Source organism: Galendromus occidentalis, unplaced genomic scaffold (genome assembly GCF_000255335.2).
Source record: "Galendromus occidentalis unplaced genomic scaffold, Mocc_1.1 scf7180000077466, whole genome shotgun sequence".
Lineage (NCBI taxonomy): Eukaryota > Metazoa > Arthropoda > Arachnida > Mesostigmata > Phytoseiidae > Galendromus > Galendromus occidentalis.
The window spans coordinates 616,749-634,093 of NW_003805454.1; the positions used below are offsets into that span (position 1 = coordinate 616,749).

Here is a 17,345-nt window from a genome sequence, read left to right on the forward strand (position 1 = left end):
CTGCTGCTGCTGCTGCGGAAGCTCCGACATCTATAATCGGCGATTTTTGGAGAGACGTCCTCAAGCTCCACCGGCAGCACCAACGTACTCAATATGGGTTCCAGAAAGTAAACTCCCGTTCGTTGAGTTTGCAAACGTACGCATGTTCAGAAAAACGAAAACTTCTCGATGAGGATGAAAGAGTCGCGACACAGAGTGATATAATCGAGGTGGGGAGATAACCGACACTTCCCATTAAGCCCTCCCATTCCGGAAGCTTGGCGCTGGTAGCTCGACTGCAATCACGAGTCTCCTCTTATTCTCATCTTTTGCCACGAAGTCTACGGTCTACGGAAGAGCCGCAAGAATCCCCTCGCTATCCTCGGGCACGTTCCGAAGTTTTGCTCGATCACCTCCCCTCTTGATGGAATTCTGCGGGCTCACACCTGTTCCCGGAAACGTCTGGGTGAACTAGTCCAATGATTCCCAGAGATCAATGGCGTCACAAACATATCTATGTATGCACGTGTTTGCACATATACACATGTATACATGGCATGCAACGGCTACGAGCAGCCAGTATCCGCCGTGGCGATCCGTCGACGTGTGGCCCGTATGGCCGGGATGACATTTCCCTCCCGTCATAAGCAGAATCAAGGTATTCCTCATCTCAGAAGGCAGTCAAGACTTCGCGTTCCGAACGGAGAGCTCTTACGTGTACTCAAGACTCTGTGGCTTTTAGTCAGTGATCTTTGGGAGTCTCTCCGCTGGGTTTGCCTATGGTTATTGACGAACGTGACAGAAGCTCGTTGATTCACGATGGGGGCGTTTCCTCCCCTTCCCTTTCAAACTCGTTCGTTGAATCGCGCTCTTCTCGTGAAACGGCACCATTCGTTTTCTGATCGGGAGTCCGCGGGCACCACCGATAAGAATGGCCTGCTCTTTCTCGAAGTACACATCTGACTGCAGATTCACACCGGGAAGCTGGCTCCCACCTGTAGGCCAACAGGAGTTCGCCGATGGCTCATCACTCATCATCAGGAAGTAGTGCTGCGTCGAGCCTACCAAGCGACCTTATAGAGGCTAAGGGAGGTAAGGCTCAAGCGGGATGGAGTTTTTGGCTTCAAACATCATTGATTCTAATGTCTATGTATTCCATAGGCAGTATTATTGTATTATTCAAGTTTTATGAGCACTTATTCCCAACCACAATACAGTCCCACAGCGTATCACCACAGCTACGAATTCCGCAGGTACTCTAGAAATGAGACACTCGTCAATCATATCATTATGAGCGCAGTCAGTAGGGAGGCGCCGGACTCTTACTCTTGAAACGATAATCCACTATTGTCAGCGACGGTTTCTGAACCTCGCTGTAGAAGACGTCAGTCGGCTCGCTGAGGTCCCCCTCCGATATTGACTCGTCCGTCAAAGCCGAGCGTCCCATCATTTCCCGCAAGGCTTCCGAAAGATACGTGAATAGAGCCTCGTTTGTGACTGTCTGACTCTGCATTCGAACAAATGAGTAACCGGACGTGTCAATCTCATGATGTTTCTGAGGTATATGTATATACGCAGAACTCTACCCGAGCTACGTTGACGTCTACGATTCTTTTGCGACGCCTAGCTTTTATAACCAGAACTTCCCTCTTGGGGGACCATCTGCCGTTGCTCCTCCGATCCAACATGGTATTCAGGAGCGCGAAACTCTCCAGCGGCTCCTTGCCTTTCTCGATTCTCGTCCAATCGATAGTTTTGAAGAAAGGGTGCTCCTGGAATTCACTGAAGCGCGCAACAGTGATCCGTTCTGAAATTGGCGAACATCCTCGAATTCAGGAGTTTTGTCGTATATTCGAAGAATACCGACAAAGACCTGAGCTTCCCCGGACACAGCCATCAGGTGTCATTTGGGGGCAGAATCTCACTGTAAACGTCTTTACACATCAAACGCCGGGAAAGAGAATTCAAATCAGCATCACCGGAGACGCGATCCCCATCCAGATCCGATTCGACGATTAGGTCTCGCAGAATGCCATCGTCGCTGCACCTGAAGGGCGGGCGACCCGATGCTAGGTAGTGTAATGTCACCCCGACAGACCACCTGTAAACTTCAGTTGAGACGACCAGCCAAATTCGAGGAGCCAGCGGATACCGCCGGAACCGACTCGAATCAAAATAGAATACGAGAATTCCTGTATTGATTTACCAATCGCTAGCTCTACCGTAGCAAGCGCGCTTAATGATTTCCGGTGCAAGATACATGAGTGTCCCGGCCGACTCACAATCACAGAACTCCGTAAACGTTTTCCTTATGTAACTTTTCAGTGGTCCTCTCTCGTATTTTCCAGTGCATATCTTCGCGGTATCGTAGTCTATGAGTTTTATTCTACAACCTTGCATTATCATGATATTCGACGGCTGCGGGAAACGTAATCGCATTTTCAGAAGGATCATCGATCGTACTCGAAGTCTCTACATGGGAGATAGGAAATTACCATTGAATTTGACTGAGATTTGGATTTTAACGAGGCAGAAACCTTTATGTCTCGATGAATGAAACCTTTCAACTGAAGATAGCGCAAAGCATGGCCGAGCTGGGCGAGGACCACGCGGCACACATTGACCGGCAGTGCCGATTGACTCTTGACGCACTTTTGCAGATCGATCCCTCTAATGTACTCTTGCATCGACAAGTAGTAGTCTTCGACGGCAATGCACGCGTAATAACGACACAGATATCTCGACTGTGTCATGCTCGCGAAAACCTGCGGTTCGTATCTTCTTTATGGCCTCGTCCTAGTTTCCACAACAGCCCCTTCCACCGGATGCTGTGTTACTTCAATGAATAGGTTTTCCGAGAATAGTACACATCGGCACGCGATTGCCAGGCGCTCGCGCGATGGAATTTCCGGGAGTTGAATTTGAGTGGACTTAAACGATACAAGAACTCGCCTTGTCCCCTGCCGCTTGTTTGAGTCTAGATATTCGTTGGCGGGAAACAATCTTGAACGCCATCGGTAGTTTTCCCCCGAAGAGAACTTTAGTGCATGATCCGAAGCCACCAGCGCCGATGACGAATTGTGTTTCAATTTTTTCGAGAAATTCCTCAGCCCAGGAGATACTCTCTGAATTGTTGGTCACAGAACTGGAGTCACTATCGTCAAAGCAATCCAAAACGGCAATCCAATTAGTCTGCTGCACGTTCGTCCTCTCTTCCAGTTGAGCCGCCAGATCAGCGACTATATGGATGAGCCTCCGGATCTGGCTGCGTAGCAACTAAGGAATTAGATCATTAGTAATTAGCGGCTGAACGCTGATCCTCGCTTCAATGGATAGGTAGCCATTACAGATCGAAAAATTTCAAAGTGTCTGGAGGACAATCAAAATAATTATTCGTATTCCCATCGCCCAAGAATCGAATGGGTCGCGATTCTTATATATGTATATTTACGATATGCATCAATTACTATCTGCGCCGCTTTCTCCAATGCGCTGACGTGGTCGTACAATGAGGTGAGGTTCGCTATATCTTCTCTTATATCAAAGAATGTCAAGCGTCTCTTGACTAAGCGGCGCTTGATTTCGAGTGCCGTCAGGATCGACTGCTCCATCACGAACCATTGCCTCGGAGTCCAATGATATTCTGGGGAGTCATGCCCCCGTACATAATCCGCGAGGAGGAGATTCGCTCCTTGTAAAAGCCTGAGGATTCACGATCGAAACAATCAGTTCCGGTGCATGTATTTTCAGAGCAATTCGAATAACGTGTACTCGAGGGTCAACTCATCCGAATCTGCCTCCGCATTTGATTCTTCTGAATGGGATCTCCGTCGAGGGAGATCCCGCGCAAAATTCACCTCGGATGCGATAAAGCGAGCCCTCGAATGGCGTCTTTCATCGCTTGTTTCAACATCAAAACCTTCCCTCGTAGCTCTGGAGGCCCAGGTTTCACACGAGCATCCATTCCTGCCGTTCAGATCTCGATAACCTCACTTAGCACGCGAGAATAGGAGATCGCCGACGCTCTCCGAGTGCGACCAGTTCACCCTCATTCGAAGGAGTATCTAACATTTTCTCGGGGGCTTCGTTATCGATCACTCATCAGGGCTCGGATTTGGCTTGACGAAGTCCCTCCATGCAATGGGGGACTTATGTGCGCATCCACGTGGTGCGATGCCTTCAAAAGGGCCGCGAAGGACTCCTCAGCGGGGATCTCGTTCATCGCTTGTTAGGGGTGACCGAAGATGGTACATCGGCTCAATGTACGAACAGGACCCCTGATGGCCTCCGTAAGCAGAATTACGTATCTTGCTGGCGCTTTGTTTCCATCCATTTCGTCCCTGCGGAACCCTCGGAACGTGGTCTCCATCTCACGCTCTCGACACACATTCTTCGCACATGACTCATAACTCATAATGATCGGTACCATCGAGCTGGGAGATCCTCCCCTAGGTGATGGTGGATACAACCGTGCCACCTTGACCTGTGCCGTTTTAAATAATGGAAATCTTCGTCACGGAGGATTGGTATTAACGAATCGTAAAAGGTCATGCTTTACATCTGCGGAGGATGAGACTATTGTTGCCAGCATGACCTCATCTTCCGAGCAACAACCAGGGAATACGAATCATGCAGGGATGAATGAGCTCTGCGATTCGTAAAAGCATGGATCCCAGAAAGAAATTACCTCTTCGACGTTCGCTGAAAATCGCCTCCATCGAAAGTAGATTAGCTCGGACACGGCTGGAAGTTCCAGCCTGGAACCTTCTCTTTATGGAGTCGCTACAGCGAGAGGGCAAAAAAACACATCATGAGCGAATCACTCACGTGCTCGATCTGAATCTTCCTTCCTGGATACACCAGCTGGCGTTCGGCAGATCCGGCGGCAACGTCAGGGAATCGACTTCTGGGGAACAAGACTGGAATGGAAGTTTCTTCGGTCGTATCATACCTTGGCCGTACAAGTACGTTTCCGATGCCATCGCCGATAGGGAACTCTCGAAATTCGAAGAGCTCGAGCTTCCTCAATATTGCCGGACCCTCGGGCGAATCAACACGGTATCGGACCACTGGCGCTGTGGAAAGTTCTGAAGTCGTCGAACGCTTTATAGACTCAATGGGCTCTTTCGCAACGCGACGTCGGGTGCTATTTCAAAACACACCGACATTTGTCGAATGACAAGCGGAACATTGGCGATGGTGGTTCTTGGGGAAAAACGAGCGGTCGCTCCATTCGTATCGAGACCATCCCTTTCAGTACGATGGCGATCCTATTCGAATACGTAATGAATCGCCCATTCTCATTATACGTAAAGCGTGCCTCGACAGAATCTACTCGGAGGAGCCGTGGGCATCCCAAGGGCTGTTTCGGCACCTTCTGTCATGCGAGATATCCACAGGAATTACTCTCGGCACGAGCATGACTCATGAAAGCGTGAGAAATATTCTGAGGGCCGCTCGTTCATGTCAGACATTGGATTCTCCCCGGGTTCATTCGCCTGTTCGATTATTCGGTTTTTCTGAAAAAGGAAATTCATGCCGCGAGAGGCGTGCCAACTCGATGATGTGAATAAATCCGTTAAACCGAAAAGGGAAAAACCCTGTCGAACACAACTGTCGGAGACGTCAATAGCGTTCTCCAGAGGGACGAAAATCTTCAAAGGATCAGAAAATGTCGTTCAAATACACCCAAAGATTGGAGCAGAATGACACAGCACATACAGGAATCCTTTATGGAGTCACTCTGCGGGCACTAGAGGATGACCTCTCCCTGGACTATCCGATTTTATTGACAAGCTAACCCATTCATCACATGTTTCACATAACAGTGAATTTGAGAGACGACTCCGGCACGCCGAGATTGATTCGAGTCTCACGCCCTTTCTCATCGTCTCCATTGGAGCCTTGACTCCGAATGATGGACTACGGTATCGAATGTTCCGAGTCTCGCGGGATGATCCTCATCTCGTTGATCTCGCGCCGACCCACAGAGCTCGCTCAACACTGCTGGACGATGAACGAAACACAGCATTTGTTGTTCGTCGAGAGCCTATGGACGTCGGCGTCGTCAATCCGTCCAGGAGACAATATTCGGAGGAAAACAGGATGGTGATCCACTCAAGGACACTATGGACTTGAATTTCCATGGAAAGCTTCTTCGCACGCATCGTTACTGAAGCAGGTTACGTCGAGATTACGTGCTATTCGACCGAAGTTATTCGCGCGTGTCATGATGCAGCGATAACGTTTCGTCCAGCATTACTACGACTAAACGGCGCTCTTTTCTTCGAGTGTTTTACCGTTCCAGTCCTCAGAAATGCCGGTCAGCCGACCACAGCACTGATCGAGAATCGCTCATTCCAGATGCCGGCGAATCCCGACGCCGAACGTGGTCGATGGGGGCTTGTTAGAATCCGACAGGAGATAAGACTCCAAATTCAAGACGATCTGGTCTGGATCAACGTTTTCTGCCACAGAATTCCCCGCCACGCTCTGCGCTCCTGATAAGCGAAAGCCGATGCCGGCGCTGACTCAGGCGCTGATCTCGTTGCGGCTTATCTTGCGAGTCTTCGGCAGCGCGGACTGTCGTCGCTCATATCGAGTGTGAGATTCGGATGGATCTCGTTTTGGCATTGAAGAGGCGACGTTTACACCGACAATCTGAGCGGAACGCTTCATACATCTTCGCACGAGAATATTCCCGTCCCGACATTCTCAATCCCGGAACCCGTTTCATTGTTTCGGAAGAGATCCGACCGAGCCTCTCGAAGTCGAGGCAGTCCCGTAGGTGCCCGTGCTCTTAAGAGAACAACGAGAGCTTTTGAAGAGCTCGGAAAAAAAAACTTTCCGGAGCTCTTGGCGAATGGCTGGAGAACACATGCAGTACACGTAGAAATTGCACGCCGTGTTCACGTGAAGAAGCAACAACGCTCCCAGACGGAACGTTTCGTACCAGAGCGACGATGCCCCGTTCGGTGGGGCGAATATGTCCTTAATGCAGGTCGGCGTGTAGCAGAGCACGAAGATTGTCGTGATCGACATGATGATGAGTTTGATGCGATCTTCAGCCTGTTCTTGAGCTCCAGGTTGTTGGTTCAAGGTCGAGCTCCTGTTGTGCTGGTGCCGTCTCAGACTTATGACGGTGCACGTGTTGAGAAAGGCGACAATGATCGTCGGTAAGGTCCTCGTGAGGGTTCCTCGTATCTTATAATAAACGTACAGGAAGCCATCGACCTTCACGTATTTACAAACGTAGCATATCGGGGTGAAGTCACTTTCGGTCTGTAGACCCACGGTCTGGGTCATCAGAATGTACCTGGACGGGTAGAAGGTTATGAACCCCAGAATGAGACAGATAGCGGAAACGAGTGTGGGGTTGAAGCCCTCGCTATTTGTTCGGCTCTGCATTGGGAAACAGACGGCGTAGAAACGTTCTACGGTGATCACCAGTACAATGTAGCTGCTTGTTGCAACCAGCCACCCCGAGGTGGCGGGTGTTACATTGCAGAACAGGTAAGCCCAGTCGTGGACCACCGGTGCCTTAAGCACCCTCCATGGGACGAGGAAATCCAAGAACATGGTGAGCAGGTCAGAAACTGCTAGCCAGTACAGATAAACGTAAGTTCGATGCTTGAAGCGACGTAGCACCAACAGGTTAATGAAATTACCGATCGAGCCGATCACAGCGACGACGGGGAACAAGATCGCGTATATCAGCCATCGGACGAACTCTATGTCCTCCGGTATCTTGTCCACGATAACGAAGAATTTGGCGCATGTAATATTCACGTCACCCTTATTCCAAAGATGGAGCGTTCTGTTGTACCACTCGGTGGATTTTGGAGACAGGGGCGGGTACACTTTCGGCAAACTTTCGGTCAAGTTTATGAGGAGGGTGGAACTGTTATCCGCGTATGTCACATCTTCCAATGGGAGATACACTTCAGTGTGGTTGATGAGATCCAAAGAAATGTTCAAGATTTGTAGAGATGCGATTACCATCCCAGACACGTTTGAGGATGGAGACAATGTTTGGTTCATGTCGAGTAGGATTGAATCACCTATAGTGAGAATGACCCTTCCAGCTCAACTGGTGTCTAGCCACATCACAGGACGCTGGAGACAAACGACCGGTACAATGTGAGCTGACTGAGACCGGCTATCGAAGACCAGCGCGAATGGTTCGAGGCTCCGATCGTCTTCGCGCGCTTGCCAACTGGTTCCGGAGCATTAGCTTAGGAAAGAGGAGCCTGGAAAGAAGGAACGTCAAGAATCAGAACGAAGAGCCTCTCTGTTGTTTCCGCGAGCTCGGCTCTCGCCTCCGAATACAGGGGAATTTTTCGGCATCCGCGGAAAAAAGATGAAATGATCCATGGGCCGTTCGGCCTGAGATCTTGCGGGTCAGCTCGGCATTCTCCTCATGAGACCTCGCATAGATACACAGAGTGATTCCTGTCATCGAGGCGTAGAGTTCGCATTCTCTCCACTGACGTCAACGTCCGACCATGCGGAAATTCCGATACCGAGCCGCCGATGTCTCCTTCCATCTCTCGTCGGATGGATCGTATCTTCGTCATTTTCAGGCCCTGCGTGCGCGGTTCTCGAATTCGACAAAGACCGGCCATCAGTCACGGTCTCTCGTCTGGTGCTACTTGAGTACCCAAAGTCAAACGTGCGAATGACGCTATTTTCCGAATATCTTGAGCGGCTCCTCATTCGGAGGGAAGCTTCCGAACCCAGGGTTTTTCCCGGGAGTTTCTGACAATCATGGAGGCGGATCCGACCGAAAACAATATCGCCGACGTCGATGGTCTGTGGCTCCGGCAAACGATTCTCTGCGTGATCATCGAATAGGCAAATGATTTCCTGTTCCATAGAAGACTCAATTGATGGAATCGCCGCGCGAGTTTTCATTCAGTTTTCGAAACATGCCGTTCACTAGCTGCATTTCCTTCCCTACTGCCTACCAAGACGTCTCTGGTAAGATTCCTCTCTCTCGGGGTCCTGCCGCCTGTTCACGAGGGTTCTGCGGGAAAAATCCGAGTCCTACTCCGAAAGAACCGCGTCAGAGTTCCCGCGCGATTCCGAGGTTCCCTCGACAAACTTCTGAGAGATCGATTGTTGTGCTTCGCCGCCGTGATTCCAGCCCTATTCAGTTGAATGCCATTTAGTCTCTAGTCCTCCATTCAGGCGTAAGAATGAGGATGTTTGTTTGGCTGGAAAGGAGAGCTCATTTCCTCAAAAAACTCTCGCGTGTGAGAGGCGTGCGACGGAGTCGCAGTAGGTTTGCACAATTGTCGATCAATTCTAGGGATCGGAAACTTCGCAGGCTCGGGTGAAACTGAGAAACCTCAGCCGACGACACGGATCCACTGTCTTGCAGTCGGGATAGAACTCTGGCTCGAGGATCCTCAGAATCCGAAATCATCAGGAGTACGCTCGGGGAGTACGAAATCATCAGGAGTACGCATCTCTTTTGAGGGGAATCTGACGCGACTTTGATTAGGCCCGCATCGAGTCAGGGACCACAGCTCGTCTCGTCATAAGATTGCTCAACGCGGATACGATACTTGCCGTCACATTTCCACTGCTGTCCATAACGAGCATTCTTCATGGCACCGGACAGATTTCAGATTTCTCCCTCCGTGCCTCAGCAACGACCATGATGATGCTACCGTTTGGAACGATCACTCTCTTCCAACAGCATGTGTCTCTTCGCGCATTCGCGCTTCGGATATCACCTCCGCGGAGCAGGATTGCACGCAGCTGGCGGTTAGGTACGAGCTGTTTTCGGCTGAACACATTGCGATTTCTGGGTGAGTCCGACGTGGAAAACCCGTCACTGAAGAGAAGTTCATCCATTGTCAGATGTCATTCACCGTCTATTACATCGATCGAGACTGCCCTCCACAGAGTTTCTGTCACCATTGAGCTTCAAGTGATAAAGCTTTCACTGGCTCAGAGGGGAGACTTTCGCGGATATCGGAAGGTGGAGCCCGATCACGATCGGAGGTGGGACATGATGGGAGCGGTCAAGTTATCTCAACTGTCTGCGACAGAATCATTCCCCTGGGCTGTGACCTATGACGTCTCAGAGGCAATTCATCTGCGTGACTTCTGAGGCCGGTCCGCGGTGAACTTTCTCCTGCTCTATCAGTGACGGAATTTTCCTCACATCAAAGTAGTTGAATTCCCCCTCCGAGGCGAGGAGACTTCAATGGGTCGAATTCCGTCTCCGCATCGAACGATCATTGTATCTTCCGGAAATTTCTTCCCCGGTTATATTCTCTCAAAGCGCTGGATCGAGGTGGCCCTCTCCGAACATTGGCGACTGTCACGCGGTGGATAGGCCTCTGAGGTTTGCCAATCCGGCAGATTCCTAGCGTCCGATGGGAGCCGCCACGCTACGATGTGCAACGTGGCAGTCGCCGTCATAACACGCTGCTCTCCATCTCTAAGCGAACCGGCGCGGCAGTCGGCTCGGCCGCAGTCCGCCAGACGACAGCCTGTTGCCGCACCGCCCGTGACACAAGCCGCGCCGCCGGAGCTTCAGCTTAGCTCCTATCAATATCCTCTCGCACGCTCTAGCATGGAACACGTCCATCGGAAAATTCCGCCCGGCGTCGAGCTTTGACGATGCGCCACAGGGGTCGCTTCGCGCGCCCCTTCCGAATCTGTCTATAGATGCAGATCACGGCTCTCCGCGCTCCCTCAGAAGACCCGAATTCAGTGACCTCCAAAAAGGTGCGCGATCACCGCGTGGTTCCCAGCTCACAAGTTCGAATCTCAGCTGAGGTTGCGTCGTTGTCTCAACTCCCTTTCTGGAAGTCAACGCAGTTCCTGGAGGTCCGGCATGGCAGCGATCACGAGGCAGCTCGTCCAGGGCGCCATGGCGCTTCCTGCGCGAGGGTGCTGCCGCCTAAATTCGCCGCAGCCGCTGCTGCAACGAGCCGGTTACACGAACAGCACGCCGGTCTCATTCAGTCTTCGAGTTCTGCAACGAGCTGGTCTAGCAACCTCGGCTACGAAAACTTCGGCAAAAATGACGAACCCGAAAGTATTCATGGATATCAAGGCCGACGACCAGCCTCTCGGTCGCATCATTATGGAGGTAAGTTCTCGCATTGGAAACTAATTCACTACTAGGCGTGAGAAACCAGGGCGGTTCGAGCACGCCGGTCGCGCTGTCACGGAGTGCGCCATTGGAACACTCGACAAAACTCATTTCACTCGTGCGTGTCCGCGATAAGTCGTGTCTGATAAACACGTATGGCTATCGTATCGTGTCGGAGCATCGTGGATTGTGTCTCCAATCCTATGTCTTCAACGAGCCGCCGAGGAACGGCGTTGCCGGTGCTAGGCCTAAACATTGAACGGCTTCGAGAAGCATCCATCGGATGGCGCCCAGAGTCCCAATTACCGCGGACGACGGGCGTGACAAGGATCGCCCCGGCTTCTCCCGGGGGCTCCGGAACCTTTTCCAGCTCACTCCGGGGTATTCGAGGGGTTCTTCTCTCGGGAGATTCCTACACGGGACTCACTCCCTCGTGGGATGGGACCGTCCCCTATCGACTACATGGTCGAATGCGGTCTTCCCCTGACGAACTGGGCATAGTCACGCGCAAATGCTCTGTGATAATGCCGATCCATCGAGAGGGGATCGAAGTTGTTTGGCATATTCCTGTGTTGAGAGCCCTTATCGACGGCTTATGATCACGAGCGTTGTATCATCAACCCGATCGGTTTCACTCATACTTGAAGAGACTTGGTCTAGTCCAGACAGCGACAGGCGAGGCGGACGAGAATCTTACGCTCGATTTCCGTCTGGTTCTCATCTAGGGAGTTTTGCTCGGATCTGTTTAGTTCTCATGAACTGAGCTCTTGGCTTGGTTGATCTCTTTAACAGTGTGGCACTTCGCCGCGGAGCCGCAGGGCTCTTTCGCAGTGTTCGGTGGAGGCGCTGCTTTTGTCGAGAGACAGAGCTCATCGCTGGTCGGGCCTTGTGCGGTTCGCCCGCCGGGTTCATCGAGCGAATTTCGTATTGCGGAAGTAGAGAACAACAGATCCTTATCAGCCGATTGATTGATGTTGCCATTGGTTACAGCTCCGCGCCGACGTCGTCCCGAGAACCGCTGAGAACTTCCGCGCCCTGTGCACCGGAGAGAAGGGCAAGGGATACAAGGGATCCGTTTTCCACCGTATCATCCCGAACTTCATGTGCCAAGGAGGTGATTTCACCCGAGGGAACGGAACTGGAGGTGAATCAATCTATGGCGCCAAGTTCGAGGATGAGAACTTCAACCTGAAGCACACCGGGCCCGGAATCCTCTCGATGGCTAACGCCGGACCCCACACCAACGGGTCACAGTTCTTCCTGTGCACCGTCAAGACCGCCTGGTAAGACATTTCAATCAGCAAGTCGTGGCTCGTTCTTTCACCCGTCACGAGTGGGTGGGTGGCAGTCTCAACTGGTCACTTCCCTGAATATTGATGCACAAGAATCGTCTGGCAAACTTTCGTGATTGATCTGGAGAAACTTCTCTCAACATTCTCCCGCATCGACTAAGGCACACTTCCGCGTATGGGATCTGGGAGACTAAAGCACGAGAGACACGGGGGGTTTGACGATTGCTCCTTTTGCTTGCAGGTTGGACGGAAAGCACGTCGTTTTCGGCTCTGTCGTGGAAGGTATGGATGTCGTCAAGCAGATGGAGAGTTTCGGAACCCAATCTGGTGCCACGAAGAAACGTATCACCATCGCTGACTGTGGACAGTTGTAAATGATTTGAGAGGGGACGTTTAATAACTCTATGAATCTTCGCTCTGTTTGGCTCATGGTGTGACCGAATTATCCGAATCCTGAAAGAAATCCGTGAATTTGCATCGCTGTGAACGATGAGAAAAGACGCGAGAGCCTGGGAATAAATTACTCCTTTTTACACACCACCCGAATTCAATTTTCTTCCGCGGTGCTCGCTAGGCCGCCGTGCTCTCGCCACGCTTTCGGTCAGGCCGATAAGCCGGCAGAGTTTACCCGATTCTCAACGATACGCCATGCAGTCCCATGCGGAGCGCATCCTTGATCGACCAGGAGCGAATCACAATCTTCGGAGCTCTAAAGGAATAGAATGCCGTCGAGGCGTCCTGCCTAAGGGGGGCTTTCGGGAGTCACGAAAAGAAATCTCCGGCAAGACGATCGCTTGCTGTTCGCTAAGGGAGTCGACGTATGCCAGTGGGGAAAGGCAAAGGAATCGGAACCGGGACGCGTAGGGAGCACGAAGGCAAATCCAATCACTGCATACAGGGAAGCAGAAGTGCTGATACTGCAACGGGAGACGAGACTTGGCTTGAAGAGGTGCGCGCGCGCAAACCTCAGGTACTACCACAGAAAGGCTCAACGCACTCACTGTGGAGAAAGGGGAACTCGATTGGGTTTTTCCGATGGCGCGAGGAGCCCAGACTATAGCTCACTCAGTCAGTGTTCCACCAGCACCCGGCAACAACCGTGTAGGTCTGCTGTCTGCTCGAGCCGACTGTATTGACAAACATCGCTCCGTTCCTGCCACTGCCACTGTTGCCGGTCATCGAGCAACGTTTCTGATTGTATGAAACTTCATGACCGTCTCGTGAGTGTTCTGTCCTCCGTCATTGTCGTCTTCATTGCTTGTGCATTCGTGCTAATGGGAACCGAGAAGCAGGTTCGACCCTACATCCATACACCGATCGCCAGAGCCGTCTACGAGCGATTGATGAAAGAACGGGAGTTTGAGGAAATCGATCGGGACGAATGGTATCGCTTGAATTTGGATGCGATACTTAGCGAAGACGTACGGTCGAAATTCATTCAGATGAAATGGGATGTCGACACTCAAAAGTTCGTTGATCAGAGCTCAGAAAAAAGCTCCTGGATCGGAACTCAGCTGTGGCACGCTCTCGTGACTTTCGTGGCCGGATGGAAAGCCTCAAAAACTTCCCTGAACGGATGGCTGAACCGCGGATCGATGTTCGTCTTCTCCGAGAGCCAATTCCTGAGACTGACCGGATGGAAAGAAGACCACCGCAGCGACTCGCTATTGGATCTCGGGGCCGGAGACGGTAATGTCACCGCTCGCTTCAGCCGGTTTTTTGGGGAAGTCTTCGTAACGGAAGTTTCGTCCGTGATGCGCAAGGTGCTCGTGAGCCGGGGCTATCAGCTGAAAGATGTCGGCCAGTGGGACTCCGAAGACGATCCTCAGAAGTATTCGATGATTTCGGCTCTCAACCTGCTTGACAGGTGCGACGCGCCGATCTCTCTCTTGAAACAGATTCCCAAGAAACTAGCCAAGAACGGATTCGTTCTAATAGCACTGGTATTGCCTCTCAACCAGTATGTGGAAAATAATGCGCCAACATTTGCTCCTTCTGAAATTATCGGAGTGCGTGGCAGAACAACGGAGGAACAAGTCGATTCGCTCGTCGAATGCGTTTTAGAGCCTCTCGGATACAAGCTCAAATCGTGGACGCGGCTTCCTTACCTGTGTGAAGGCGATCTGCATCAACCGTATTATTGGATGCATGATATCGTCCTTCTGCTACAACACGAGAGCGCCATGATCGATGAGGCTTAGACATGATGTCTCGAAACTATGTGTCAAAATCCAAACTTATTGTGTTGTGCACTTTCCAATGAGCCGATTCAAATTTGTCGTGTACAGAATGATGATGATGATGTCAGTCGAAGGAGCGTCTCATGCATATTTCAAAGTGTATTTATTGTGCGAGAAAGCCAAAGAAAATTTAAGATGTACTTAATTCTGAGGCTGAATTCAAGAATAAAGTCCAGTTCATACCGGTATGATGCGCGTTTTCGATTGAGACGCTCACGGAGCTCCTCAACGCCATATTGCGACGCAGATATCCGATGGACGGCTAGAGGAGAATGATACCGAGAGCATATTTCGAACTTTGAGACGAAGTGAACTTGCATTCCAGTGATGCGATACTGGGCTGGTGGAATTCCTTTACATACGCTTCATCAATGGCTGCTCCGCCCTCCCTGGGAATGTATACGGTGCGATTTCAAGGATGCGGCATCTGCTTCATGATTCGGACCGTCAACATAGGTTCCGTTTCGATTGTTCAAGTCTTCGTCTGGAAATGATTCCATAATCTCACAGTAATTTGATCATGATCAACATCGAGTTCCAAGGAGTGATTTTAATCGGACCGACTACCTGCTCTCGTCCATCGCGCGAGTAAATAGAGTCCCATGGAAACCGAGATGGAAAAATCGCATCAAGGCTTTGCGGTCGACCACCAAGGTCCCCTCGTTTTAGCTTCCTCCAAATCGAGCGATTCACGCTGCTCGTGAACCATAGGTTCCCGTTTCTCTCACAGCGGTGGCGAATGTTTCCAGGGTAGACGTGGCCGCTGAGGATTCGCGTTGTAACCGACAGAGGAAGGCTGCCGAGGCCGAACAAAGGGAGCCTATATGCCCGGTGTGATCAGAGCAACACCATACTGGAACTCTTTCGCGAACCTTCACCGTTATCTTCACGCAAATCCTCAACGAAAAAAAATTGGTGCCGCCGTCAAGCGAACCCTGTGAGACCTGGTTCGGCTCTGCGGGGGCCGCTCCTGTCAGGGTCCGTCGATCGCATGCCTCGTTCTCAGACTAGGCCAGCGGAGAGGGTTGATTTTCGAACAGTATTGGTCACAATGAAATCCGTTTCGAGTTAGATTCCGTTTCCGCGCTTACTATTCCGCGGGTTCCTGGCTCCACTGATAACGATGATCCGTTTCGAATATAGCAATGGTCATCATTAGGACTTGATATTTTTCGCGGTGATCGCGGAACTCGCGGAAACCGCGATTTTCGTCTCTCTCTGGCGATTTTCGCGAACTCGGTCTTTTCCGAAGACAGGAATATGATCATTCATTCACTGCTTTCCACCATGGAAGGGCAGTGAAAACAACAAGTTGACTGTTCCCTTGACTCCAGAAAAGCAGCCGGAGTCGAATAAGCTCCAATTTCCGACAAGCACAGACCTTTCCCGGACGGATTCGAAAAAAAATGGCTCGAGATTTATCGAAGGCACCCTCATTCGCCGCGAATAGTCCGCGAATCGTGCCTCCTTTCCGCGAAAAATCTCCAGCCCTAGTCATAATCAGATCGATGGTCTGCGTATTCTCAAGTTCGAGAACATGCGATAGGTCTGGATTAGTGCCCTCTCGTCATACAAGTCTGTATCTCGAGAACGCAAGGTGTAACTGCGTCTCATACAGATCGTGGTGTCACACGTCCGCACTCGGCAGGCTCAAAGGATGCGATGAAGAAGTCATCGTTCCATCCGATGGAGGCAACGGGATCGGAGGCTGCTTTTACACCGAAAAGGAACAAAGGGGAGTCATGAACGGTTCCGCGATCACCTTATTCAGGGATCGAACGGAGACGATGGACGACATCCGCAAAACAGGAAAAGAATTAGGGAAATTGCCACCTGAGTAGCAGTTTTCACCACGAATACATAAGTCGATGAAGAGCCTTCCGACGCCCGCAGATAAATCACGAAGCATTGCGATTTCGCCCTCGAAAAAGCACGACAGCGGCAGGAGGGTTCGGGTCGTCCTCCTTGGGATCGAATGGAAGTCCGAGGAATCGAGGGACTCGAGCTCCATCTCAAGATGGCATTCTCCGTCTGATTTTTATTCGGACTCGGATTCGGAATTCGAGGGTTTTTCGAGGGATCCCTATCGCCCGAAGCGGAGAGGGATCGGACTCCTAGCCCGATGCTCTACCGGGTCGTTCCGGAGCGCTACATGTGATCGACTTTCTTCTATCCCAAAGACGGGCAGTCTCTTGCGGCTAGAGTCGGGTTTTGATTTCAAACCTAATAGGAGCCTCGCTTCGTCACAAATCGACATTAGGCGACTCCACTTCCCACGGGAGGGAGGTTAAAATATCCTCACGAGTTTCACGCTCCAGCCAGAGAGAGCTTCCTCGTAAACGCCATCTCGTTCTCTAGCCCATCGACGATCGATATAATAATGATCGTAAATTTAACCGGGCGGTCCCTCACTCGATTTCTCTTTATTCTCGGAAGCGCTGACTTTCGGAGAGGTGCAGACAACATTTTCGCATGGACCTGAGATCAAGGATAAAGCGGGGCCACCCATCGCACTTTCTTCTCTAGATGTTCGGGGAAAAAAATGGCGAAGGCTTTCACCTCCTCCATAAAGAAAAATCGATTTTGATGCTTCTTCTCGTAGACATTAACCCTGAGAGAGTGGTTTGACTTTTTTCACAATCGTAAACTGAAAAGCAAAGGGTCAGCCCACCGCACTTTTGCCTCTAGAGCACATAGTTTCCGGGGAAAACTCGAAAGCCG

The 17,345-nt window shown here is 51.1% G+C and overlaps 4 protein-coding genes across 4 annotated transcripts; 2 read left to right on the forward strand and 2 right to left on the reverse strand.

Annotated features, from left to right (window-relative positions):
• Positions 1 to 1,279: 1,279 nt before the first annotated feature.
• LOC100909082 (microtubule-associated serine/threonine-protein kinase 2) lies at positions 1,280 to 3,590 on the reverse strand. Its single transcript, XM_018639956.1, has 7 exons — positions 3,447 to 3,590; positions 2,932 to 3,255; positions 2,517 to 2,744; positions 2,186 to 2,397; positions 1,905 to 2,026; positions 1,575 to 1,786; positions 1,280 to 1,486 (listed from the first exon to the last, which is right to left on the reverse strand). The coding sequence occupies exons 1-7, from the start codon at positions 3,588 to 3,590 to the stop codon at positions 1,280 to 1,282; spliced, it is 1,449 nt and encodes a 482-aa protein (XP_018495472.1).
• Positions 3,591 to 6,711: 3,121 nt separating this feature from the next.
• Positions 6,712 to 7,636, reverse strand: LOC100909223 (trace amine-associated receptor 1). Its single transcript, XM_003744439.2, has one exon. It carries the CDS (start codon positions 7,555 to 7,557, stop codon positions 6,712 to 6,714), a length of 846 nt encoding a protein of 281 aa, XP_003744487.2. The 5' UTR covers positions 7,558 to 7,636.
• A 3,053-nt stretch (positions 7,637 to 10,689) lies between these two features.
• On the forward strand, positions 10,690 to 12,922 carry LOC100904766 (peptidyl-prolyl cis-trans isomerase). The gene is made up of 3 exons (XM_003744409.2): positions 10,690 to 11,089; positions 12,083 to 12,375; positions 12,626 to 12,922. The coding sequence occupies exons 1-3, from the start codon at positions 10,832 to 10,834 to the stop codon at positions 12,756 to 12,758; spliced, it is 684 nt and encodes a 227-aa protein (XP_003744457.1). The 5' UTR covers positions 10,690 to 10,831; the 3' UTR covers positions 12,759 to 12,922.
• Positions 12,923 to 13,557: 635 nt separating this feature from the next.
• Positions 13,558 to 14,798, forward strand: LOC100904908 (methyltransferase-like protein 9). The gene has a single exon (XM_003744410.2). It carries the CDS (start codon positions 13,584 to 13,586, stop codon positions 14,583 to 14,585), a length of 1,002 nt encoding a protein of 333 aa, XP_003744458.1. The 5' UTR covers positions 13,558 to 13,583; the 3' UTR covers positions 14,586 to 14,798.
• Positions 14,799 to 17,345: the final 2,547 nt, after the last annotated feature.

Excerpts from the sequence above, each read along its gene's own strand:
- LOC100909082 (XM_018639956.1), bottom strand. The coding sequence starts at position 3,590 with ATGGAGCAGTCGATCCTGACGGCACTCGAAATCAAGCGCCGCTTAGTC. Across the intron at positions 2,745-2,931 it reads AACAAGCGGCAGGGGACAAG|GTTTTCGCGAGCATGACACA; the intron begins GCGAGTTCTTGT and ends TACGAACCGCAG. Across the intron at positions 1,787-1,904 it reads GATGTGTAAAGACGTTTACA|AACGGATCACTGTTGCGCGC; the intron begins GTGAGATTCTGC and ends CGCCAATTTCAG.
- LOC100909223 (XM_003744439.2), bottom strand. The coding sequence starts at position 7,557 with ATGTTCTTGGATTTCCTCGTCCCATGGAGGGTGCTTAAGGCACCGGTG.
- LOC100904766 (XM_003744409.2), top strand. The coding sequence starts at position 10,832 with ATGGCAGCGATCACGAGGCAGCTCGTCCAGGGCGCCATGGCGCTTCCT. Across the intron at positions 11,090-12,082 it reads TCGGTCGCATCATTATGGAG|CTCCGCGCCGACGTCGTCCC; the intron begins GTAAGTTCTCGC and ends CATTGGTTACAG. Across the intron at positions 12,376-12,625 it reads TGCACCGTCAAGACCGCCTG|GTTGGACGGAAAGCACGTCG; the intron begins GTAAGACATTTC and ends TTTTGCTTGCAG.
- LOC100904908 (XM_003744410.2), top strand. The coding sequence starts at position 13,584 with ATGAAACTTCATGACCGTCTCGTGAGTGTTCTGTCCTCCGTCATTGTC.